Here is a 25,863-nt window from a genome sequence, read left to right as displayed (position 1 = left end):
GGCATGTCATCTCTAGGGTTTGTTGATAGATTGAAATCTAATTAAATGAATCCCACATTCCTTATAAAAATATGGAACTAAATTCCCATAGGCAGAATTTCTCCCCATATAGCTTTTCTGTTTATCATGTTTTCTTCTTAAATCCACCTCAAATTTTGCCTCCCCTGCAACATCTTCCTCCTCTTTTCTAGGCAAAGTTAGTTTCTCCCTCCACTCTGCTCCCCAAACATCAGCTCCATTTGTTAAAGGAAGAGAAAACAGTGGGCACTTTGTCAAGGTTTATTACAAGCATGGATGGTCAAGAAACTGACTCTCTGAGGATCTAGGTGGAAGATTTTTCTCACGGGCTGAGGTAAAGTTATTCACCAGGGTATGAGAATAGCTGTTTTTACTGACTAGTTTTGATCTTTGTGTTCAAATCTTAAGGACATCAGGACAAATAACCCAATTGGAAAATGGGCAAAGGACCTAAATAGACCTTTCTCCAAAGAAGATACACAAAAAAACGGTAAACACATAAAAGATGATTAACATCATTAGCCATCAGGGCAGTACAAATCAAACCACAATGAGATGATACTTCTCAACCACGAGAATGGCTGTAATTAAAAAATGGCCAATAACAAGCGCTGGTGAGAATGTGGAGAAATTGGAACCCTCATACCTTGCTGGTGGGAATGTAAAATGATGCAGCTGTCTTGGAAAACTGTGGCAGTTCCTCAAAAAAGTTAAACATAGAGTTTATGTTTAACTCTGTTTATGACCCAGCAATTTCACTCCTAGGTGTATATCCGAGAGAAATGAAAGCATATGTTCGTACAAAAACTAGTACACAGTTGTTCATAGCAGCATTATTCATAATAACATCCCAAATGTCCATCAACTGATGAATGGATAAACAAATGTGGTCTGTTCATACAATAGAATATTATTCAGCAATAGAAAGCAACCAGGTACTCTTACGTACCACAAGATGAATGAACCCTGAAAACATGCTAAATGAAAAAAGCCAGACGTTAAAAGACCACATAGTATATGATTACATTTATGTGAAATGTCCAGAATAGGCAAATCCAGAGACAAAATGTAGATTTGTGGTTGCCAGGGGATGGAGGGAGGCGAGAATTCAGACTAACTGCTATTAGGTACGGGGTTTCTTTTTGGAGTGATGGAAATGTTCTGGAATTGGATGGTGGTGATGGTTGCATAACACAATGAATACACTAAAAACCCCTGAAAAGGATGCATTTTATGTTACGTGAATTCTATCTCCATTCTTTAAATACTAGAAAAAGATTCTTAAGTACATCGTGTTTGGACTAACACTTACTTACTCAGCACACTTGATGTTCATTTGTCTACAGTTTCTTATTTGGGAATTGTTAGTTACATGCAGACTGGTCAAGATTATGGTATCCCTTGCAGAATTGTTAATAATATCCAGATTAGATTATGACAGATGGCTGTATTATTTCTCAGTCACAACTCTTTCTGAGAGCATTGTAATGATACTTACCATGCTGTCCTATACTGTAATGTATCTATTTGCAATAGACTGTGAACTTAAGAGAGCAAAGATCCGGTCTTTTTAATCACTCTATGTGCCTAAGACAGTGCTTGGAATACAGCAAGTGCTCAACAAATGTTTCATGTGATTGCAACAAATTGTTAGTTACATGCAGACTGGTCAAGATTATGGTATGGTACTTAACACGGGACATTTTGCTCCCCAGGGGACATTTGGCAAAGTTTAGAGACGTTTTTGGCTGACACAACTGGAGGGGTGGCTGCTACTGGCATCCATAGGTAGAGGCCAGGGATGCTGCGAAATGTCCTCCAATGCACAGGACAGCCTCCAATGACAAAGATACATCTGGCCCCAAATATCAGTTACACAGAGGCTGAAAAACCCTGTTCTGAATGATTGAGTGATTGACTTTTAAATCCCCCAAGTTAATTCCCTTAGAGGATGAAAAGAAGTCCCCTTCAAGAAAAAGTCAGTAAAATCATCCTTGCATTTGGTGTCCTCAGTTAATGAAATGTCCCACAACATATCTTTGCAGCTCTTCCCTGAATAACCAAGTTGGTGGGAGAAGCAGACCACAAGGGAAAGCTGCAGAGTTGTTTAACTTCCTGACCTTGACTAAGATATTATTAACTTGCATAGAATTCAGTCATGCAGCAGAAAGCACATGGTAAAATGTGCATTCCTTGCCTGTTAAAGTGCCCAGGTGTTTCATATGCATGTATTTTACAGTGTATTTAATATACATGAGAAACAACCCCAGCCATCCACAATAAATACACAACTTAAGTCTTTTCTTCCAGAATCTGGTAGCAACCCTGTCCAATCCCAGACTGGTGAATAGGTGAACATGCAGTGAGCTTCAGTCATGGCACTTGGAGGGCAGGGCCCACTCATTCCAGCCTCTAGATCAAGGTCAACAAACTGCAGCCCCCAGGCCAAGGCTGGTAGCCCTCTGTTTCTATGTGGCCCTTGAGCTAAGAATGGTTTTTACCTTTTTAAATGGTTAAAACTAAACCAAAAGAAGAATATTATTGCATGACACATGAAAAGCATATGAAATTCAAAGGTCAGTGTCCATAAATTAAGGTTTATTGAACACAGCCACACCCAACTATTTACTGTTGCCTGTGGCTGCTTTTGCACTTAGACAAAGACCCTATGGCCCACAAAGCCTGAACTATTTACCATCTCACCCTTTATGGAAAACACTTGCCAACCCTTGCTGTACAGTTAAAGAGTTGAGTGAATTGTGTTTCCAGGAATGAGAAGGCGCCCTGGGCTGGAATCCCCGACATGGCTCTGCTGGGGCTGTGACTCTGCTCCGCTGGGCTGGAGTTTCCTCATCTGTAACATGAGAGGGCTTCGGTGAAAGATCTCTAGAGCCTTTCTAGCTTTAACCGTTTATAGCGTATTGAGATTCCAGTTTGTTCAATAGTCCCCAGGTGGCCAATGGGGTAAAAGTGCAGCGCTCCTGTCTGGGACAAAGCCATGGGGCCAGGGAGTCACATCAGCACACTTGGCACGGAAACAGACTTGGGTAGCCACTTGCAGATTTGAAAATTGGCCCTCTACAAGGTTTAGAAACAGACATTTTTGGCCGCTTGTGTGTGTCCTAGTTTTATAGATTATGTAACCCAATTCTTTTCACCCTGGGAAGGGAGGAAATAGATGATGCTAATTATTGGGGAAGGCTAGCAAGGGATGGTAGCAGAGGCTGGCACCCCAGAATTCAGGTTTTCAAAATCTGATCTAGCATTTCTGGCAGGTTTATGGAAATTGACCAGGTAATTGTCATGTCTCCTGTCCATATAATAGCAGGGCAGAGTCTCTGTGGCCCTTCCTGTTTTCTCAGTACTAACATGTGGCTCTTTATCCACAGTCCAAGGGATCACGGGTTGTCGGCATCGTCACTCCAGCCTGGGGTCTGTCGCTATGGAACCAAACTAGCCTGCTGTTACGGCTGGAGAAGGAGCAGCAAGGGAGTCTGTGAAGGTAATTTTGTAAAAACTCAGACCACCCTGTGCTCAGATAGTAGGCCTGGGTCCTTCGGTTTTCATCTGTGACACTGTAAGCTGTCACCAGATTGCCAGTGGCTTCGCCAGAAGAGAGACATGGTAACTACCAACACCCAAGGTCTGGTTCCTATGAGATCTCTTCTCATTCAAAACGTGTCTGACACCATCACCCTCGACATGATTTGTCTTAGGAGCCCTGTCTCGTCAGTTATTTCTGCTGCTATCTTAGTGAGTATGGCGGGGTTGTTTCTTACTGTTTTTGTTTTAATCTAGAGGAACTGAGTTGGGCAAAAATCGGTCAATAAATGCCTCCTTCTAATGATAATTTTTCTAACTGATTTCTAGTGAAATTCACTTTTTAATTGTGAATCACCCAAGCAGTAGGCTTTGGTCACAAACAAGAAAGTAAGCCACTTTATAGTTTGGTTACTCACTTTTTTTTTTTTAATTTTTATTTATTTATTTTATTTTTATTTATTGGCTGTGTTGGGTCTTCGTTGCTGTGTGCAGGCTTTCTCCAGTTGTGGCGAGCAGGGGCTACTCTTCATTGCAGTGCGCAGGCTTCTCGTTGTGGTGGCTTCTCTTGTTGAGGAGCATGGGCTCTAGGCACGCAGGCTTCAATAGTTGCAGTACATGGGCTCATTAGTTGTAGCTTGCGGGCTGTAGAGCGCAGGCTCAATAATTGTGGCACACGGGGTTAGTTGCTCTGTGGCATGCGGGATCTTCCTGGACCAGGGCTCGAACCCATGACCCCTGCATTGACAGGCAGATTCTTAACCACTGTACTACCAGGGAAGCCCAGATTATTCACGTTTTTAAAGTCTGTTATGCCAGTTTCTAGGTGGTTTCAAGGGATACATGCATATATGCAAGATATGCATGGTTCTTTTGTATAGATTTCAAACTGAGGTACCATAATTTGCTTTGGACATTGTTTCTCAGACCATGTGTTAGGAACTCCAAGAGTGGCCTCTGATAATTTCAAGAGAGTTAAGGAGGCTAGGGAAGAGCATAGAGTTTTGTGTTGCATTGTTTTTATATAACTTTCTATAGTAATTGACATTCACGGTGTAGAAGAATCAAATCTGCTTTCCTCCTAGCTGACTGTCTGACAGGGGTGCATTCCTTCAGGGCAGGAATCTGGGCTCAGGATCCCTGTGTACCTAGTAGGTGGCATAGGCCTGAGCCTGAATCCTTTATCTGTTAAATGGGATAAAACACGACTGCATGTCCCATACACTGTAGGCATCGGTGTGGATCATACCGAATTATAAACTGTAAAGCACAAAAATGTTAGCTGTTTTTAAGAATAACAATGCTACCTTCTTTTTGCTGCTCTTTCCCTGCCCCAGCCGCCTCTTCTTTAGCTGGTGCAAAAAAATCTTTATAGACCATAGATGAAGGCAGAACTTGATCATATCCGAAATCCATGAAACATTGGAGGACACTGATCTTGCTCCCGCGTGCTCAGTATTATGTAAAACCTTCCACTGTCAGTTTCCTTATGAGGCGATGACAAGAGTTTGAAGAAACTAGAAAAAAATGTTTGAAGCTTATCACTGCTTGCCTAGAGAAAAAAAGTTAGAATGTTCCCCTGGGACTTTGTCAGTTGAAAAGGGTGGTCCTCGTACTGATTGGATGGATCATGTCACGATCAAGGGCATTGTCTTGAGAACCAGACTGATGTGGGTGACCTTGGGTGAGGTAGGTAAGCTCGATCAGGATCCATTTCCTCCTCTGCAGCATGGAGAGATGAACACCTGCCTCAGAGGTAAGGAGTGTATGCATCAAAGGCTGTGCTCATTCCCTGCCACACGTAGAAAATACCTCATAAGTTCTCCTTGATCCAGAAAGGATCCAGAACTCACCTTGCAGGCTTCTGTCCGTGAAAGCCGCAGGGGATAGGGGAATTCAATGTTGCTGTATTCTTTTTCGAGACACAACATGACACATTTTTCTTTGAAGTCAGTCAGGTGGAAAGGGTCAAAAACCACATGGGATGCCTGACTTGGAATCTCTCTTATAGTTGCACGAACATCAGGACCTCCTGCCATAAAACTTGCATGTCTCTGGTGAATAAATGAGGGTGAGCTTTGGTTTTCTGGAAGAGCTGTTCTGTAACTAGATCAGAGCAGTTTGGCCACGGTACACATAGCCAGTCACATTCTCAGTGCTTTTGTGGACAATATAATACTATAGGCATGAAAGAACTGAAAGCAAGATGCTAAAGGGCATTCCAGCAAAATGCTCCCTCTGCACATTTGGCAAGCCAAAGAGATGGTCAGCCCACCCTCTGCCCCAGTCAAATGTTCACATAGTAAATTGCAATGATTCTTCTATCTAAAATCTGTACCGTATTATATCCAATGGCATGTTCTTTCTTTCTTTTTTTTTTTAATATTTGTTTATTTGGCTGTGCCAGGTCTTAGTTTGTGGCATGCAGGATCTTCATTTTCGCATGCGGGATATTCGTTGTGGCATGTGGGATCTAGTTCCCTGACCAGGGATTGAACCCAAGCCCCCTGCATAGGAAGCACGGAGTCTTAACTGCTGGACCACCAGGGAAGTTCTGATGTGGTCGGGATCTTTCATTGTGGTGCACGGGCTCTTTGCTGTGGCACGTGGGCTTCTCTCTAGCTGTGGCATGCCGGTTTTCTCTCCTCTAGTTGTGGCATGCAAGCTCCAGGGTGCATGGGCTCTGTAGTTGTGGCATGCTGGCTTTCTAGTTGAGGTGCTCAGTCTCAGTAGTTGTGGCGTGCGCGAGCTTAGTTGCCCCTCGGCATGTGGGATCTTAGTTTCCCGACCAGGGATTGAACCTGAGTCCCCTGCATTGCAGGATGGATTCTTTACCACTGGGCCGCCAGGTAAATCCCAGCATGATCCTTCTTGATGGTAAAGTCATGTGCTTCTTGAAGCACCAAGTAACAGGGTAGTTAGCCCCTGATAGCCTGGGCTCTGATTTCTGAGCCAGTGTGGCCTGCGTGGTAATGAGACGGGAACACAAGTCCATTACCTGTGTTCTCATTATCACGCAGGCCAACCTGCCCGAATAGGCAGAGCCAGACCCCAGCCTGTGAGGTCCCAGTCCATTGAGGCCTTCACCTCCATTGTCTTATCACCCTTCATTCCTTCAGAGGCCCTGTGTCGATGCCAGAGCTTTCTAGATCTTGGCCTCTGCCCTGCTTAAATCTGCTCCCAGGGCATGATCTGCTCCACTCAGTATTATTATTATTTTTTTTTCACTCAGTATTATTAACCTTCAGATGTTGGTCACTTAGCAAGATATGGGATAAAGAGTTGTCTGTGAACAGATCCCCAGCGAAAAGCTGCAGATGGAGGAGTATGTGAGAAAATTAAACGAGAGCATCTTTTATCTAAAGCACACTTAAATTTCAGGCCATTTTAGACATAAATGGAATTTCCCAGTGCTGTGGATTGGCTGGTCAAATCACAGATCCAAAGTTACTGCAAATTGAAAACATCTTTCTGGAGTGTTGATCTTATAGCAGCAAGGGTATTATTATTCACCACTTCTCCTCTTTGCTATTTGGCATTTATCCTGGGCTTTCCTGTCTGGACTACATTGAAAATAACTTTCCAGGGAACAATCAGAAGTCTTCAGGGCTTAAAAATATAAAAGATTTATTTTTCTAACATCTAGACTTAAAGCTGCATCTCCAAGAACATAACCATAACAAAATAGACCCTGGAAATCAAATTCTATCTCATTTGCCTCCAAAAGTAGAAGAATTTTGCTGGGAAGCATTTTTTTCCCCTACCTTCTCACTTATGATCTATTCTGAGCCATGAAATGTTTCCCTGTTAAAAGTTCTACGCTTATGACTTTGTCATTCAAAACTAAGTATCTAACATGTTCACAACACTATTAAATGCAGCAGGAGAAACACAGATGAATATTGAAGTCCCTGTTCTGAAGGTACTTAGAATCAGGTAGTAGATGGAAGTCAAGGATTGAAGCAAAATATATACCTAATTATTTAATAAGATGAAGACATCAGTTTCATGGGAGAAGCCCATCAAAGTTCTCTGGAGTTCCCAAAGTTGAGCAGAAGTTGACATGTGACTGGAGAAATCTGTGAAAGCTTCTGGAAGGTAGTCCTTGAAGGATTGGGAGGATATTGACCATTGGAGGGTCAGGGAGGGGTGCCCCAGGGTGGGTAACAATAGAGAGGAAGGGATAGAAAGCACAGGGTAGGTCTAGAGAATAGCGGGCAGTCTGGTCTGACCACAGTGTTGCCTGGGTCTAGGGAACAGAGTAAGCTAAGGCTGCAAAAGAAGTTGGAGGCCAGGTCATGGTTATATATATATAAATACCTGTCCTGTATTCAGGACCCAGCGAAGATTATTTGATGAGTTCTGTGCCAAGCGTGGCATGATCAGAGCTATGCTTTTGAAATATCAGTTTAATGTCATGTCTGACATCAGATTTCTTAGGAGCAGAGTGTGTGAAAGCGATTCTTGTACAAATATTCTATCGAGTGGCGCTCTTGGGAGAAATCTGTAAGGGAGTGAGGGAGCAGGAGAAGAAGCGAGGCAAAGATGTGGCTTCAGGAGAAGTCTGGCTTCACCTGATCGCACAGGGAGCCCCGGAGTGTTGATTGCACCACAGAATTTGTCCTGCCTAGAAATCAGGGGCTAGGCTGTTAGACCCCTACATCAGCTAAACACTGTTCACAGGCTGAGGTGGGGAAAGTGGAGAGAGAGAGGCATGTGGTGTAATCTCCCAGATATCTGTGGGCACAGTGGTTCCCATTAGCTAGATAAATATTTGTTCAGTGAATGAATTGGTGGTAGAAACAGGGATAGAGGGATAGGATGCTGTAACTGATTGGTTTGGGGACAAGAAAACACAGAGACAGCTGAGATTTAGAGTCCAGGTAGCTAGGAAATGAATGGTGAAATAAGCAAAAAGTAGAGTTTGGGTTGAAGGGGAAGATTCTGGGATCTTTAGGAACAGGCTTGCTTAGGGGTGGACCTACTATGAGCCAGGAAATCAATGGGCAGAGAAGTAAGCAAGCATTTCTGGGCAATTACTGAGTCATCCTTTCATATGCTGACTGTTTCTTGAGCTCCTACTGGATCCAGAAAATGTGAGGGTCCATGATTCCCTATATGCCTTCTTTCTCTCTCATTCACTATTTTTTTTCTCTCTCTCTCCCCTCCTTGTCTTTGGATTTTCCCATTTTCCTTTCTTATCTACAGCTTTTTCTCCCTGTCTCCTCCCTATGAGCTGGACTCAAACTTTCCACCATCTTTGACTGTGTTTTCTTGCCCCTAACCCAATCTGTTACCCATCCTATCCTTGTTTCTCCTACCACTTCACTCATCCAGAAAATGTTTATTGAGTGCCTGATTTGTGTGAGGTGTCTGGATACAGAAGTGGATAAAACAGAAAAACAAATCCTGCCTTTGTCATGCCTCCACCACCACCACCACCACCACCACCACCACCACCACCACCACCACCACCACCACCACCACCACCACCACCACCACCATCACCACCATCATGCTTGTGGTTCCCATCCTTGGGGCTGGACATAATGTCTCCCTGCCTCCGATCTATGGGTTGTTCATTTTGACTGTTAACACACACCATTAGAAAGATTTTGATCATTCGAAAGAAAAATAGGAGGGACAGTATGGGAGAGAAAAAAAAAAAAGCAAGCACTAGAAAGGAGGAGAGGGACCTTGGCCCTTGCCCCAGGATAACTATGGAGTCTCTTCCAGCTCACAAACCATATTCTTTATTAAATCTTTTGTGTTTACATACAAAACCGGCTGACGGGGGTGTGGGAAGCTTTCTTTTTCTTTGAAAGCCAGTGGAGGTATCACAGTGCTAGGCAAAGTTATGGTCAGCTTGTACTCGTGGGGTGGAAGGGGAGTTGCGGGATGGGGTTGGTGATCTAGTTTGCAAGCAAAACACTTTCTAGTATCTTAAAAGTGAAAACAGACTGGAGAAGAAGCAGATCATCCTGTGTATGTCGCCATGGATTTCTCTGCCATATGGAAGGTGGCTGAGTTTGACATGTGTGCATTTCACTGGCCTAACTACTTCTGGTGGGTTTTTTTTAATTGACATATAGTTGGTTTACGATGTTGTGTTATTTTCTGCTGTATAGCAGAGTGGTTCAGTTATTTTTATACACACACACACACACACATATATATATACACATACACATTCTTTTTTTATATGCTTTTCCATTATGGTTTATCATAGAATATTGAATATAGTTCCCTGTGCTCTACAGTAGGACCTTGTTCTTTATCCATCCTATATGTAATAGTTTGCATCTGCTGAACCCAAATTCCCATTCCATCCCTCCCCCACCTCCCCTCCCCCTTGGCAACCACAAGTCTGTTCCCTATGTCTGTGAGTCTGTTTCTGTTTCATAAAAGTTCATATGTGTTATATTTTAGTTTCTACATATAAGTGATATCATATGGTATTGTCTTTCTCTGACTTACTTTACTTAGTATGACAATCTCTAGGTCCATCCATGTTGATGCAGATGGCATTATTCTGTTCTTTTTTGTGGCTGAGTAATATTCCATTGTATATATGTACCACATCTTTTTTATCAATGGACATTTAGGTTGTTTCCATGTCTTGGCTATTGTGAATAGTGCTGCTCTGAACATAGGGGTGCATGCATCTTTTTGAGTTACATTTTTGTTCGGATATATGCCCAGGAGTGGAATTGCTGGATCATATGGTAATCCTAGTTTTAGTTTTTTGAGGAACCTCCATACTGTTTTCCATAGTGGCTGCACCAACTTACATTCCCACCAACAGTGTAGGAGGGTTCCCTTTTCTCCACACCCTCTCCAGCATTTATTATTTGTACACTTTTTGATAATGGCCATTCTGACCAGTGTGAAGTGGTACCTCACTGTAGTTTTGCTTTGCATTTTTCTAATAATTAATGATATTGAGCATCTTTTCTTGTGCCTGTTGGCTCCTGTTCTTTTATCTTTAAAATACCTTTTCTTTCCACAGCTACGTGTGAACCCGAATGCAAGTTCGGTGAGTGTGTGGGACCAAATAAATGTCAATGCTTTCCAGGATATACTGGGAAAACCTGCAGTCAAGGTCAGTACTACAGACCAGGGTGGTAACACAGATCTATCCCCCAGCTTTGAGAAGCATCTCAGGCAGTGCAGCGGGGTTTGGGACAGAGTATGGCGTTCAGGATTCCGTGGTTTGTAACTCAAATCTTTAAACGAAAGTGGTTTGACAATGAGATTTTTCAAACAGTCTTTTTTAGAAAAATGTCAAAGTCATTCTAATGCTTTTGTTAAGATGCTAGATGAATAGCCATTTCTTTTCTCTGAAAAAATTATGTTTATTGTGTTTTTAAGCTACCGAAGTAATGCATACCTTTTACTAAGAAAATCCAACAATGCAAAGGGATATAAATTAAGGGACTTCTCTGGTGGTCCAGTGGTTAAGAATCCGCCTTCCAACACAGGGGACGCGGGTTCAACCCCTGGTTGGGAAACTAAGATCCCACATGCCACAGGGTAACTAAGCCCGCGTACCTCAGCTAAAGAACCCGCATGCTGCAAACTACAAAGCCCATGCGCTCTGGAGCCTGCACTCCACAACTACTGAGCCCACGTGTCCTGGAACCCACGCGCCAGAACTAGAGAGAAGCCCTCATGCCACAACGAAGAGCCCGTGTGCCACAACTAAGACCCGATGCAGCCAAAAATAAATAAAAATTTTAAAAAAGGATATAAATTAGAAACTGAGCATGTCTGCCCCCCAGTCCATCCCCCACCTGTAGTTAAGAGTTTATCCTCAATCTCTGCAGTTCCTTTTTTATTATACTACAGACGTGAATATTTCTCATGGGCATCTTTGTATGTCAGCACATACAGAACTCTCTCATACTTTTTAAGGCTGTATCCTAGTCCCTAGAGCAAATGCTTTTATCATTATAAATACTTTAACCACTATCATTTAAGTTGTCCCCAATTTTTAATCACTATAAACAGCGCTAAATCAGACATCATCCTGTGGGTATCCTTGCACCCTTGAGTATTTCTATAGGGTAAACATCTAAAAATGCAATTGTTGGGTAGAATGACATGCATTTTTTTTATTGTAATTGATATATTTTAAAAGGCAATTTATGCCTTTTGTCATAGGCTGTTTATCTGAAGATATTAAAGAAGTTATAATATTGAGAACAGTGGTTCTCAACCTGGGCAATTTTGTCCCCTAGGAAGAGTTGCCAGATAAAATACCCATCCCCAGTTAGATTTAAAGTTAAATTTTATTTTCAATTGCAATATCACATAAACAACAAATAATTTTATAGTGTATGTATGTTCCAAGTATTGCATAGGGCATATATACACTGAAAAAGTATTAGTCATTTTTCCAAAATTCATATTTAACCAGGCATCCTGTATTTTTATGTGGTAAATCTGGAAGCCTTACCCCAGGGGACATCTAGCAATGTCTGAAGACATTTGGAGGGGTTACTACAGGCATCTGGGGGATAGAGAGCAGGGATGCTGCTAAACATCCTACGATGCACAGGGCAGCCCCCACCGCTTAAGAATGATCTCTCCCCAAGTGTCTATAGTGCTGAGGCTGAGGAACCATGGCACCAAGAAACCTGCACTAATTAAGAAAGGGTCCCCAGTTCTTTAATGCAGGTGAGCAAAGACCAGCAAATCCAGTTCAGCTGCCCTTAAGAAAGAGCCTTGCCAGGGTTCTAGAAGGGAGAATGGGGTTCCAGAGAAGGGCAGGTGCCCACTCCACTGTGTCCCTGCCCTCCCCAGCCCTCACTGCCAAGCCCAGAGGTTAGCTGCAGACGCTGAAATAGCCTTTCTTTGTGCTGCCAGGCCTGCAGCCTGAGAGAGGAATCTCTGTCTCTTCTGTGCCACCACCAGCATAGAGGCCAGTACCGCTAACGTGCTTCTTAGAACTGTCCAACAGCTTGAGGGAAGCACGTCAAGACTCATGCTCTCATTAGTAATAATTCAGCTGTGTCCCTTACCAGGGCTTTCACGCCAGAAAACCTGTTTTTCCATATGTCTTGGATTCTATACCAAGAAACCTTCTCAAGAGAGTTGGAATAGAGAAGGTATTTTTCATGCTGCTTTTCAAGTCCCAGCAAAATATTCACTTTGAGGGAGTGGTCCAGTTGGCTCAGATTTGGGACTGTCTGTCTTCCCCCCACAGCCTCCCTGCTCCAGGGCAGCCTGATCAAAGTCCACATATATCCACTAACGGCTGCAGGCCTCAACCCCCAATTGATGTCTTTCCCCAAAATGCTTCTTCCAAGAGACGCCTCTGAGTTAGGGCCAAGTGATGGGATATTCCTGGCTTTCTCATTATGTCCAATCAGCATTTTTCAGTTCCTGCTTTTGAAGCAGTTAGGATCCATGCAGGAGATGGTAGCGTAGAGGGGACTGGAGATGGAGAAGGTGGTTCAGGTGTCCAGCTAAGGCGTCGGAAAATCCCCATGTAAGGTTCTTTTCAGAGACGAAAGCAGCTACTTCTTTATTTTCCAGGATGGACATCGCCTGTTGCCATGCTGGATTTTGGACTTACATGGAATTTGGTTCTTTTCTCCTTTCTATGTCTTCCTTGAGGGAGTTAAGACATGAGGCACCCACGTGACCACATTCCCAAAGATGAGACCCATGATCACTTTTTATTTTCCTTCTGTATCATTTTTTATTTTAATAAAAAGCTAATCTTAATGTTTAACATTTTAAACACTGAAAAGCACAGAGAAGAAAATCAACCTCAATCTTACCACCAAGAGGTAACCATTATAAACATATAGAGCATAGTCTCCCAGGCTTTTTTTTTTTTTTTTGGCTGCACCACATGGCTTACAGGATCTTAGTTCCTCGACCAGGGATCGAACTGCAGGCAATGAAAGTGCCGGGTCTTAACCACTGGACCACCAGAGAATTCCCACAGGCAATTTTTTTCTATGCTTTTAAAAATTTTATTATTTTTTTAAATTTTGTTTTGTTTATTTATTTTGCCTGCATCAGGTCTTAGTTGCAGCACATGGGATCTTTGTTGAGGCACATGGACTTCTCTGTACTTGTGGCATGCAGGTTTTCTCTTCTTTAGTTGTGGCGTGTGGGCTCCAGAGTGCATGGGCTATGTAGTTTGGGGCACACAGGCTGTCTACTTGAAGTGCATGAGCTCAGTAGTTGTGGCGCTCAGGCTTAGTTGCACCGCAGCATACGGGATCTTGACTCTGACCGTGTGGTTCCCTGACCAGGGATTGAACCCGCATCCCCTTCTTTGCAAGGTGGATTCTTTACCCCTGGACCACCAGGGAAGTCCCTATGCTTTTTTTTTTTTTAAACAAAAAACAAATTTGGTATCAATCTGTATACACAGTTTTGCAACCTTCTTATTTAACAACATCCTCTGAGCATATTTACTTATTTATTTATTTATTTTAAATTTATTTATTTCTTTTTATGGGCTGTGTTGGGTTTTTGTTGCTGCACGCGGGCTTTCTCTAGTTGTGGCGAGCAGAGGCTTCTCATTGCAGTGGCGTCTCTTGTTACGGAGCACAGGGTCTAGGCGCTCAAGCTTCAGTAGTTGTGGCACTCAGGCTCAGTAGTTGTGACTTGAGGGCTCTAGCTTAGGGTTAGTAGTTGTGGCACATGGGCTTAGTTGCTTTGCAGCATGTGGAATCTTCCTGGACCGGGGATCGAACCTGTGTCCCCTGTATTGGCAGTGGATTTTTAACCACTGTGCCACCAGGGAAGTCCTTGAGCATCTTTATATGAGATTAAATATTGTCCTGTGACCTCACCACCAATAATAGCTGCCTGTTAGGGCTCCCTCTGGAAAGGCGTGAGCCAAGACAATTTGGCCATTGTGGGGCCGCCCAAAATAATAATTGAAAGGAGGTTGTGCTTTTAGCATCTGTCATGGGCCACCTGGGACAGCATTAAAGGCAGAAGTATCTAAATTATATATTTCTGACTTTTTATTCAAGTAGGAAACAAAATTGTACATCTATCAAAAATGTGCACCTCAATGAATTTTCAAGAACACCCATGTAACTGGTGTTCAGATCAAGAAATAGAAACTTAACAGCCTATCTGAGGACCCCTCATGCTCCCCTTGATCACTTGCCCCTAACCCCCAACAAGGAACCATATCTTGACCTCTTACACCTCAGAGTAGTTGTGCTTGGATTTGTTTTGTTTGTTTCACTTGCCTCTGGTTTTAAATGTACTCATTTGTATCCAGCTTCTCCCACTCAATATCATGTCTGTGAGTTTCATCCATGGTTGCTTGCACTTGTGGTTTGTTTAGTCTTGCTGCTGTATAGTATTCTATTGCATGAGTATACAGGTTGTTTATCCATCCTTTTTTGAGAGAGATTTGGATTCTTTCTGATTTGGGGCTATTAAGAGTGGTGCTACTGTGATCATTTTAGCACATTTTTTTTGGTGAGCACATACCCATGTTTCTGTTGGACGTACACCCAGGAGTGGAATTGCTGGGTCATGGATATGTCTAGCTAGCTTTAGCAGATGCTGCCAGTTTTCCAAAGTGATTGTACCCATTTACAGTCCCTCCAGTGGTGTACGATCATTCAGTTTGCTCCACATCCTCACCAATCATTTAATGATGGTAGGAGACGAGGTGAGTCAGGGCCCCTTATACTCACCCCCACAGGTGGGGTCCAGGAACGCCAACCTTGTTCCACATCTGGATATTTCCTCATTCAGTAAATCTTTCTCCGTTTTCTAACTGCCCTCCTGCAGACGTGAATGAGTGTGGATTAAAACCCCGGCTGTGCCAACACAGATGTGTGAATACACACGGTAGCTACAAGTGCTTTTGCCTCAGCGGCCACATGCTCATGCCAGATGCCACGTGTTCCAGTAAGTTTCAGCAGCCAGCCTGTTCTCAGTCCACCCAGACACTTGACTTTTGCCATTTGATGCTTGGGGAAAAGTTGACTTGAGTCATTGTGGGGGAAAAAAACCCCAAAGACTCTTACATCACCCCAGGCTAAAACATCTTTGAGCACATATTTTATTTTTAATTGTGGTAAAATACATATATTGTGAAATTCACCATTTTTGACCATTTTAAGGTATACAGTTCAGTGGCATTTCATACATTCACTGTGTTGTACAAACTATCACCACAATCTAGAACATCTTTATCACCCCAGAAGGAAACCCCATCCCCATTAGCAGTCACTCTCCACTCATCTTCCCCCCAGGCCCTGGTAACAACTAATCTGCTTTCTGTCTCCATAAATTTGCCTATTCTGGCCAGTTAGTTTTTAAATAAAAAGACTAACTCAGGAGAAAAATAAATTATATATCTCTCTATATGCCGGGATGTATTGGGTTTCTTCATTGAAAAAAATAAGCATACGGAATGAAATAAGCATATTGTTTTAGGAAGGTGTGATAAATTTCAGTTCCATCTTGGGACCTGCATTCTTCCCACCAACTATCTTCTCACGCCCCTTGCCCCGGGCTCAAAGATTAGTGACTCTTGTTGGAAATCCATTCCGATTCACATTCCTGAAAAGAAAAGCCCTTTTCTGATAAAGAGAACCCATGTCCTGTGGGAGGGGTAGGTGTCTATATCCATTCAGTTACTGAGAAGGAAGGCTTTTCAGGTTTTATGTTGCAGCTGAAAAGCAAACCCATCCTCCCTGCCTCCCCTTCTCTCTTTCCTCTGCCCTGCAACCCCCAGCAAACCTGGAGCCTGTGCCTTCTGCCAGCTTCCCATGGTAGCAGAGTCCCTCTGACTCCCCAGCCTATCCCGAGCTCTCCCTCAGTTATAAAATCTGGGCTTGTGCACAGCTCCCTGCCCCTCCCTCCACCCCCGGCTCATCCTTGTGCTGCACCCCCCCCTTGGCAAAGTGCCCCAACACCACCAGTCACCTAGATTCTCCATTAGCAAGCATGCTTAGGAGATAAAGCAGGCATTCAGAGTCTTTTAAAAAAAAATCCTTATTATAAATTAAACAGAACCCCCCAAGAAACAAATATGTAGCTTAATGAATTCTTATAAAGCCACCACCCACGTAACCAGTACCAAATAGAACTTTGCCAGAACCTCCCCCTCCCCACCCGCCCAGCCCCAGGCTTTTCTAGTCATCACTTAACATTTTTAAAAAGATATATGCTAATGGATGTTTCTAAAACATTCCACGAAAGCCTAATTAGTGCCAAAAAGTATATCTATTTCCAAATGGAAAGATAGAATGAGGTAAATTTTGAAGATTAATTTTGAAAGAAGATAACTAAAGAGAAAAAGAATAAGCTAGAAATATAACCATTGGTTGGTGTTTGTTATGTTACCATGGCCTGTGTATCTGTCCCTGTAGTTGCTTTGTGTATTTCTATATATATGTGAGACTTGCCTGTGCCTCCCTGTTTATAGCTCACAGTATCCAGGTGGCCCTGAATCTCTCTCCTTGATGCTGATTTTATTTCACCTGGCTCCTTGTGGTCTCTTTGGTCCAGCTGGGTGATTAGCATGTTATATATAGATGCAGGTGGATAAAGAGGATATTTACCATGCTCCCCTGTTATAGGCATTTTTGATCCATACATACTGGAACCCTGCTAAGGATATGCATTTTTGTGAGATAAGTTCTATTTAGCAGTGAGTGACAGAAAAATCCAGCTAAATTATCTTTACTTTTAAAAGCTGGAGGCAAGCGGTTCCAGAACAGGTCAGCAAGGACTTAGCCTCTGCCATCCTCAGGGTACTGATTTCATTCTCATGCTTGTGGCCTTATGGTCACAATATGGCTGCCCCAGCTCCAGATATCACACATACATCGAAGGTAGGCAAGACAAAGGAGAAGGGAGTGATGCCAAAGAACAAATGCTTCTTTTATGTCTGTCCCTTTTATCATGCAGCAGCATCTTTTCCAGAGCTCCAGCAGACTTATCTTAATATCTCTTTGGCTATAACTGAGTCATATGGCCACTCCTTATTGCTGCAAGGGAAGCTGGGAAAAAGGCAAGTAACTGCCTCTTGGATAGCTGATCAGTCTTATGTGGCACATATTTTAATACAGGCACTTAAAAGACAAAGTTTTGTGACTCGAGTGACTTTCACTGAGGCTAGATATGAATGGAGAGATGGCTAGAATTTGCATTCTTTTCTCCCATTTATTCAGATAAATCATCTACATCAGAGGTTGCATTTCAGCCAATAGTAGAGACCAGCCAGGTGACATAAAGGAATGGTTAGAGCTTGTACAGGAAGAAAGAGAGATGCTGTCTTTGGTAACTGAGGGGTGCATGCTCTGCCTAAAGACAGTCAAATGCAATGCCTTGGCCAACAAAATAGACCATGGGGCCACCAAGACACCACTCCTGCCCAGATTCCATTTGGGTCTCCATTTGGGACTCAGACGAGGAAGCTCATCCTCTAATACCATTCCACGTGTTACATTTCATGTCCCAGAGGTCAGAGATCATTTCTCAGTCTGTAAGCACTTTTATCATCTCATGGGGGAAATGTCTCCTTTTGCAGACTCTAGGACGTGTGCCATGACAAACTGCCAGTATGGCTGTAAAGACACGGAAGAGGGGCCGCGCTGTCTGTGTCCATCCTCGGGACTCCGCCTGGCCCCAAATGGAAGAGCTTGTATAGGTAGAGCAACCAGAATCGCCTCCTCCCCTGACTTCTCCCTTTATTGAATTCCTCCTTTTTCATTCATCACAACCTCCTTGTTGACTAGACATTGAAAGCTCCTAAAATGACAGATTTATGTCCATTGCTAAGACAACATTTATAGCCACACATGCTCTAGGCACACTTTGCAGTGCTAGAAAGAACACTTCTCTGTAATTTTTGAATGGCCCGATGCCATGGTGGAAAAAGATGAAAGTAATTTTAATTTAATATATTTATCCTACACTTTTTACTTCATTTACTGAATTGTATATACTCATAGTGCTGTATTTAAGTGTATTGCACTAAAGATACATAATGTTTAGACCACGTAAGCACATAGCATTAATATGGGAGCTCAAACCAAATAGAATGTTGAGAGTTCTTAATCTCTTTTGATTTAAGTAAGCAAATAGCAGTATGATTTAATACTCTAACTTCTGTACCACAATAGAAATATTTTTAGTTGAGGTGGTTGGTGTTTATTTGCCCTAAATGTACATAACTTGATAAACCACATTTAGAAAGCTCAGCCAAGTAGATCCTAAATCAGTTAAACACTTTAAAAAAAAAATCTGTGTAAATTAAAAATTTGCTTCTGCTCTTTGAGAGTAGTCAAAGATTTAATTCAACTCACAGAGTTTAGTAGTCTTCAGTAAAATTGGATTTATATGCCAAGGCTAATTCTTGACTGAACTGAATCTAGATTGTCACCCACCTCTTTGACTTGTCAGGTGCCATTTTTATTGGAGGGGAAAAATGGTGTACATGAAAGCGATCCCTGAAAAATGATTCTGGTCAGTCCAATACTTATTTGTTAATTATTTTAAGAATGCAAAAGAAACAATCAGCCAACACCAGGTTGCACATTTAAACACAGTTCCAAAATAACCACAGTTCCAAATCTATTTGACTTGACATCTGAAAGTTAAGGCAGAGTCTGAGTCTTAATGGTTTGGTCAGCATAGCTGTCAGCCCCTCTGTGACGTGTCTCTCCATGGTAGAAAAGGAAGGAAGCCTCTTGTCTGCCGAAGTTGCATCATTACGTCATTCCACTTGACCCACAATTAATGTGTAAGTACATTCTTAGGAAACCACATTTCTGTGATTTAGGACAATATGGCAGGATTTGGAGGAGCTTGGTGGTGAAATAATTCTTTTGTAAAATGCAAAATTTAAATGTTTGTATATTGGGTTTGCCATACAATATCCATAGCTGGAAAAATATTAATTCCTTCAGCAAAATGTAACATCTGTGTACCAAGTATCAGCCATATGCTCCCTGCCCCAGAAAAGACAGGGCCTAACAAGAGAAAAAATGTACATATAAGTAGTGCCATTACAGTGAGATAATGCCTCTAAAACAAGATGTACAAAGTGGTAGAAATCTAGTGAGTGTGCCTCGGGGACCTAGAACACTTCCCGGAGGCTATCCCACTTCCCGGAGGCTGTGACGTTGGTACCAGGATAATCAGAGTTTTCCAATGAAGAAACGGCCTGTGCGCGTGCGTGCTGTCTGCTGTGGGTGCGCGCACGAGAGTGTTTTGGTGGGAGGGTGCTTTCCTGCTATCCCTGACATCTCCTGGTTCTCCATCCTAGATATTGATGAATGTGCCTCTGATAAAGCCGTCTGCCCCTACAATCGAAGATGTGTGAACACATTTGGAAGCTACTATTGCAAATGTCATGTTGGTTTTGAACTGAAATACATCAGTGGCCGATACGACTGTGTAGGTAAGAATTGGTGGCACCTATTATCTTTTTCCTCTCCCCATCAAACCTGTAGCCTTTCTTTATAGATATTTTGACATCAGTCTATTAGCTGAACCATCTACTGTATTAACCCACTTAACGACACAGAAAAAGTTATATTTTTTTAAGTTTTTGGCATTTAGGGAATTCTGATGACATGAATTATATGAAGCCAGGTCCATCAAGATTTAAAGTAAAGAACTTTAGTCTCTGTAGCTCTATTATGGAGGTAAATAGCTTGAGATGATTTTTATGGGTTTTTGACAAAAATTGGTTGGTTTGGTTTTGTTTATATTTTTGGTTCTGTCTTCAGATATAGCTAAAAATGGGAACAGTGAAGCATGTTTATATTTGATAAAAGGAAGAGTAACAAGGCCTGCTTAATCTTGATCTCAGTGGTCTGTCCATAAGTTTCCATCAGGGGTGGCTTTACAAACACATATGAAGGAAATGAAGGCACGTGCTGTTTCCTCTCTAATCCTTCAGCCCTTCCATGGTTCAGACTCCACATTGCCTAAAATGTTCCCTTTCAAGGGTCGCCAAGATCACTCTGATAAGATTCTGGTATCACTCAGCTGTCGGCCTGATCTGGGTGAAATAAAAGATCCTATCCCTTAGGGAAGGAATTCCAAATCTCAATGAGCAAGTGAAGTGGAGCCTTTGGGCAGCCCTTGGACACCTTCCCATTGCTGTTGATAGAATGCGGATGGGGCCTGTCCTGCAGTAAAGGGACACCTGGGCTCCCTGTAGATTCCTGTTTACATAACATGCACGTAACAAACGTGTGTGCATAACATGGAAAGCTAACAGTGGGGGAAAAGGTAGGTTTTCTTTCCGCCCTACACTTAGAGCTGCCCAGGATGCGTGTGGTATAATCGTGTTGGGGCAACACTCGGTTCCTGAGTTTTGAACCATCTTAGGAAGTCTCCATAGCTCTTCCCTTAAGCCCAAAGATCATCCTAGACTGGCTCATAAAATCCCTGTTTCTCATGGGCTGGGATCCTGTGCGCTGCTCCAGACCCCTCCAGCTCTGGAGTCCAGCCAGGCTGTGTCACAGAGTAGGAGCCTGTTTCCTGGTACCTAAAGGGAGGTGCCGCAGGACAGGGTGGGAGTCCGCCTGGAGAGCTGTCCAAGGAAACAAATCTTTGTGATTTGAAGTGATTAAGATTAGCTTCTGAGCCCCCTTGAGGCTAAGTTAAAAACAATAGCCTATGTTGTGAGCAGATGATAAATATAGAAAGAAAGTGGGAGGGAGAAGAGGGCCAAGGAAGTTCTCACTTGGATGGAACTCAGCAAACTTTCCTAGTCTAAACCCAGCAGACGAGCTCAGACCAGCCTGACCCCTGCTCCTGGCAGCCTTTGAACAAAATGTTCAAATTTTTCAGATGATGTCAATGGTTCCTAGCCCATCTTGTTCTTTGTTGGTTAGGAGTTCCAAGCCCTTCCATGTATAGAATTTATTCTGTAATATTCTTATTTAGTTCTAAGTTAGGCTGATGAAAAAGTTAAGAAATCAAACCTGAACATCTTAGAGATCTCAGTAGTATTGTTAAGCAGGAGATGAGGTTGTGTTGGGGGAGGCAGGATGCAGACACACTTGCTACATACCTGCCAGGCATCAGGCAAAGCCAGGGCTCTGGGCCAAGGTGCCGGGAGTCTTCAACTCCTCTCAGCTCCCAGGCCACACAGGGTTCACTGGCAATGTGGAGTGGTTGGCCCTGGAGTTACTCAAGTTCAAGGGATAGTCTTTCAGCAAGTGCTGTTATCACAAGGTTATTCATGGGAATGTTCACATTTTTAGATATAAATGAATGTGCTGTGAATACCCATACGTGCAGCCTCCATGCCAATTGCCTCAATATCCAAGGATCCTTCAAGTGTAAGTGCAAGCAGGGATATAAAGGCAGTGGACTTCAGTGTTCTGGTAAGTACACTTGGTCATGGTATCTTTGCTATTCCCCATAAAGCATTCTCTCTCTCCATGTCTCCTCTTATTTCTCCCTGTTCCTTCTGCTCTGTGTTTGGGGGGGGAGGGTGGGGAGGGGGCCGGGATTCACACATACAGTGTTTGGAAACTTAACTCGGCCTCAGACTTGTCTTCTCGGCTAATCAGACCACATCTCCAATTCTCACGGAAGTTGTAGGCACTACGCGTAAAGTACAGCAAGCGTTCTGGAGGTTCTTCTGGTCACAGCATATTTTCAAATACTGAAAATAAGATTTGAGGACAGGTAACACTGAGCAAATGTGTCTGTCAGAATAGGCTAGGTTATGGTGCAGTAACAAGCAGTCCCGAAACGTCAGTGGCTTAGAACCAGAGGTTTTTAACCATGTGAATCAGGACGTTTTCCAGAATTGCACAACCAAAAGAAAGTATGATAAAGCTGATGTCACTTTATCATCCTCCTCAAGCCTCTATTCACTTTTTTTTTTTTTTTTGATGTAGAGCAGAGTCACATGGTTTTTGCTGGTGAATTCCTTAATGCTCAGGTGGTAAACTCTGAAATTGATACAGCAAATGTATAACAAGAAAATGTCACTGCTGTCAACAGCTACAACAGTACTCCTGGTTTCTTTGTCACCTGTGCTGTATCCAGAGAGAGTTGTCAGGGGGTTTCTTCTCCATGCTGTCACTTAGGAACACAGGCCGACAGAGGCCCCACTGTCTTATGGTACCACAATATCAATCTGAGGCCTGAGGGTTTGTCTCAGCAGGGAAAGAAGCATGGACAACCATACAACAGCTCTTACTTAATTCAGCTTGGAAGCAGGGGCAAAATATGTATATAATCCTGTTGTGCATCCCGAAAGAAAAGAAAACTAGAAATCATGGTGAGCACCCGGAATGTCTGCCAAGACAAGCCAGTAATGATTACAGCACCATCACTCCCCTGGCCAACTGTGTCCCACTCTGTTTAGTCACCCAGGTTTATCCTCTGATCATGTCCCTTTTAGCGCTGGCTCATCATATGCCTAGATTTGTTGACTGCTCTGACCCTACTCTCTCATAGACCCCTTAGCAGCATTCCCACATGTTCCAGTAAATACGGCTGCAAGTTGTCCCTTGACCTGTATCACATCCCGTGCCCCCATCTGGCCAATACTCCCGATGACATAACAGAGCGGCCACTCAGTGATGGCAAAAATGAACAGTCTGCACCAAGAGGGACACTGAGTACCACACCCATAAAAGGCTCATCATACCCCAGCAGCACTGGACGAGATGGGGTGCAAAAGAATATAAGCAAAGAGAATGAGTCTGGAAATCATATTTTGTGAAGAACTGCCAAAAGAACTGGGCAGCATTTAACCTGGAAGAAAAAAAAAAAAAAAACAAAAAAAAACAATGTGGAAAAGCATACATTGTGCCTGTAAGTATTTTGAGGAATGTAAAATAAAAGTGCCTCTCAAAGCTGATGAAGGCCATTGGGTGGGGTTGCATTCTCTCTTACAAAGTTTCCCACCAGGTATCTCAGAGTGGAGCAGGGGATCCCGTGGAGTAGGGACTGGGGCCTCCAGGAGGGCCTCCTGTCTTGGGCTGGAGATGGAATTCAGTGGCTACTTAGTCCCCAGCAGCTCAATGCTGTGGTTTCTGTCCCTCTGCGTGGATATGCCCATGGTGTCTTTCTGAAACTTTATTCAAAGAAAGAGAGAGAGAGAATGGCTGCCTGTTCAGGGCTGTGCATGGGTGGGGGTGGGGGAAGGATGCCATAATTTTGAAAGACCTTCAGAAGATGGAATAAGTCAGCTTTCCACATAGGATCAGTGGTTAAGGGCTCCTTCACGCCACCAAATTTGCACGTCTGTTCCGGCCTCACTTGTCTGAGGCCATGTGGTGTAATGGTCAACAGCCCAGGCTCAGGGGCTAGGAAGGCCTGAAGTTGAATCTGGCTGTGACCTTTCGCAAGTTGCTGCACCCCTCTAAACTCAGCTTCCTCCTATCCAGAATGGGCCTCCTGGTGTCCTGTGGCGGGTGCTCATAAGAGGCCAGGCCACAGTCCCTCGGAGACCCCTGGTTTCAGTGAGGCAGGGGGACAGTTCTGTGCATGTCCCAAGCCCTGGTGCCGTGGACTCTCTCTGCATCGTAGCCTTCCAGCTTTCTCTAGAGGGTGCCCAGCCCCCTGTAGGTACACCCCTGAGTTCATATCCCCAGGGACAGTCCTCAAGCAGTGAGGGCCAGGGGTTTGTGCATAAATCCCCCAGCTTCCCCCGTGAGGTGGAACAATTCTGAGGTGGGTTCTATGCTGGTTCCCAGATGTCCCCAACAAGACTAAACCCCAGTCACTCACAGTGATTACCTGCTCATTGAGGCACCATTTTTCGCCCATTCTCCCTTCCTGTCTCACTGTCCCCCTCCCCCCACTTCTGCCTCTTGGAATCACCTCCTAAGTAAACCACCTGCACTCAAACCCTCCTCACGGGTTCTGCCTTGTTGGGGCGGGGGGGGGCACATTCCACCCAATACCTCTCTCATAGGTTCATTGTGAGATTTGAATGAGGTAATATAGGTGGACAGCTTAGTTCAGCTGGACACACAGTAGATGCTCAATAAAGTTAGCTCTGGCTGTGACTGTTATTAGCACAATTTCAATCATATTCGTTAAGGTCTAGCTCCTCTTGACTCTAAAATTCTGTAAAAGTAAATGCCAAAAAAAAATGCTGTGCATAGAAGAAAAAGATGCCTCAGGAAAACACTTGTGTCAGTAAGTGGGAGATTCACCTCCACATACCCACCTCTACCCATAGGCCAAACAATCGAAGGGATTACGAAGAACTGGTGAGAGTAAACCTGGAGTCCTCTTCCTTCTTGATCATTTGCTCCTTCTTAAAACCACAGTGTGATATCAACGTCCAAATCAAGGCACCATCTTTAAGCATGCAAGTGGGTAGCTGTTTGCAACTCACGTTTTTGATGTTGTAGCCCAGTGTTTAGAAATTATAAATCCTATATCAACCCAGGCATTTCTTTTTTAAAAAAAATTTTATTGGAGTATAGGTGATTTACAATGTTAGTTTCAGGTGTACAGCAAAGTAATTCAGTTATACATAGATCCATTCTTTTTCAGATTCTTTACCCATATAGCTTATTACAGAATACTGAGTAGAATATTGCTATACAGTAGGTCCTTGTTGGTTATCTATTTTATATATATTAGTGTGTGTATGTTAATCCCAAACTCCTAATTAATCCCTCCCCCAGCTTGTTTCCCCTTTGGTAACCATAGGTTTGTTTTTGAAATCTGTAAGTCTGTTTCTGTTTTGTAAATAAGTTCATTTGTATCATTTTTGAAAATTAGATTCCACATATTAGTGATATCATGATATTTGTCTTTGACTTACTTCACTTAGGATGATCATCTCTAGGTCCATCCATGTTGCTGCAAATGGTATTATTTCGTTCTTTTTTATAGCTGAGTAATATTCCATTGTGTATATGTACCACATCATCTTTATCCAGTCATCTGTTGATGGACATTTAGGTTACTTCCATGTCTTGGCTATTGTAAATAGTGCTGCAGTGAACATTGGGGTGCATGTATCTTTTCGAAGTATGGTTTTCTCCAGATATATGCCCAGGACTGGGATTGCTGGATCATATGGTAGCTCTATTTGTAGTTTTTTAAGGAACCTCCATGCTGTTCTCCATAGTGCTCTCCAGTTTACATTCTAACCAACAGCGTAGGCGGGTTCCCTTTTCTCCACACCCTCCCCAGCATTTATTGTTTGTAGATTTTTTGATGATGGCTGTTCTGACCCGTGTGAGGTGATACCTTGTTGTAGTTTTGATTTGCATTTCTCTGACAATTAGTGATGCTGAGCATCTTTTCAGCCATCTGTATGTCTTCTTTGGAGAAATGTCTATTTAGATCTTCTGCCCA

At 43.1% G+C, this 25,863-nt stretch overlaps 1 protein-coding gene across 1 annotated transcript in view; it reads left to right on the top strand.

Annotated features, from left to right (window-relative positions):
• Positions 1-25,863, top strand: part of EGFL6 (EGF like domain multiple 6) — a 60,317-nt gene that overhangs the window by 14,384 nt on the left and 20,070 nt on the right. The window contains exons 2-7 of the mRNA XM_057718886.1: positions 3,408-3,520; positions 10,568-10,660; positions 15,340-15,459; positions 18,092-18,211; positions 19,832-19,966; positions 21,786-21,908. Coding sequence (XP_057574869.1) covers positions 3,408-3,520; positions 10,568-10,660; positions 15,340-15,459; positions 18,092-18,211; positions 19,832-19,966; positions 21,786-21,908 — 704 coding nt within the window. The remainder of the gene's footprint in view (positions 1-3,407; positions 3,521-10,567; positions 10,661-15,339; positions 15,460-18,091; positions 18,212-19,831; positions 19,967-21,785; positions 21,909-25,863) is intronic.

This window comes from Hippopotamus amphibius, chromosome X (assembly GCF_030028045.1).
Source record: "Hippopotamus amphibius kiboko isolate mHipAmp2 chromosome X, mHipAmp2.hap2, whole genome shotgun sequence".
Lineage (NCBI taxonomy): Eukaryota > Metazoa > Chordata > Mammalia > Artiodactyla > Hippopotamidae > Hippopotamus > Hippopotamus amphibius.
This window is presented reverse-complemented; position numbering and strand designations above follow the sequence as displayed.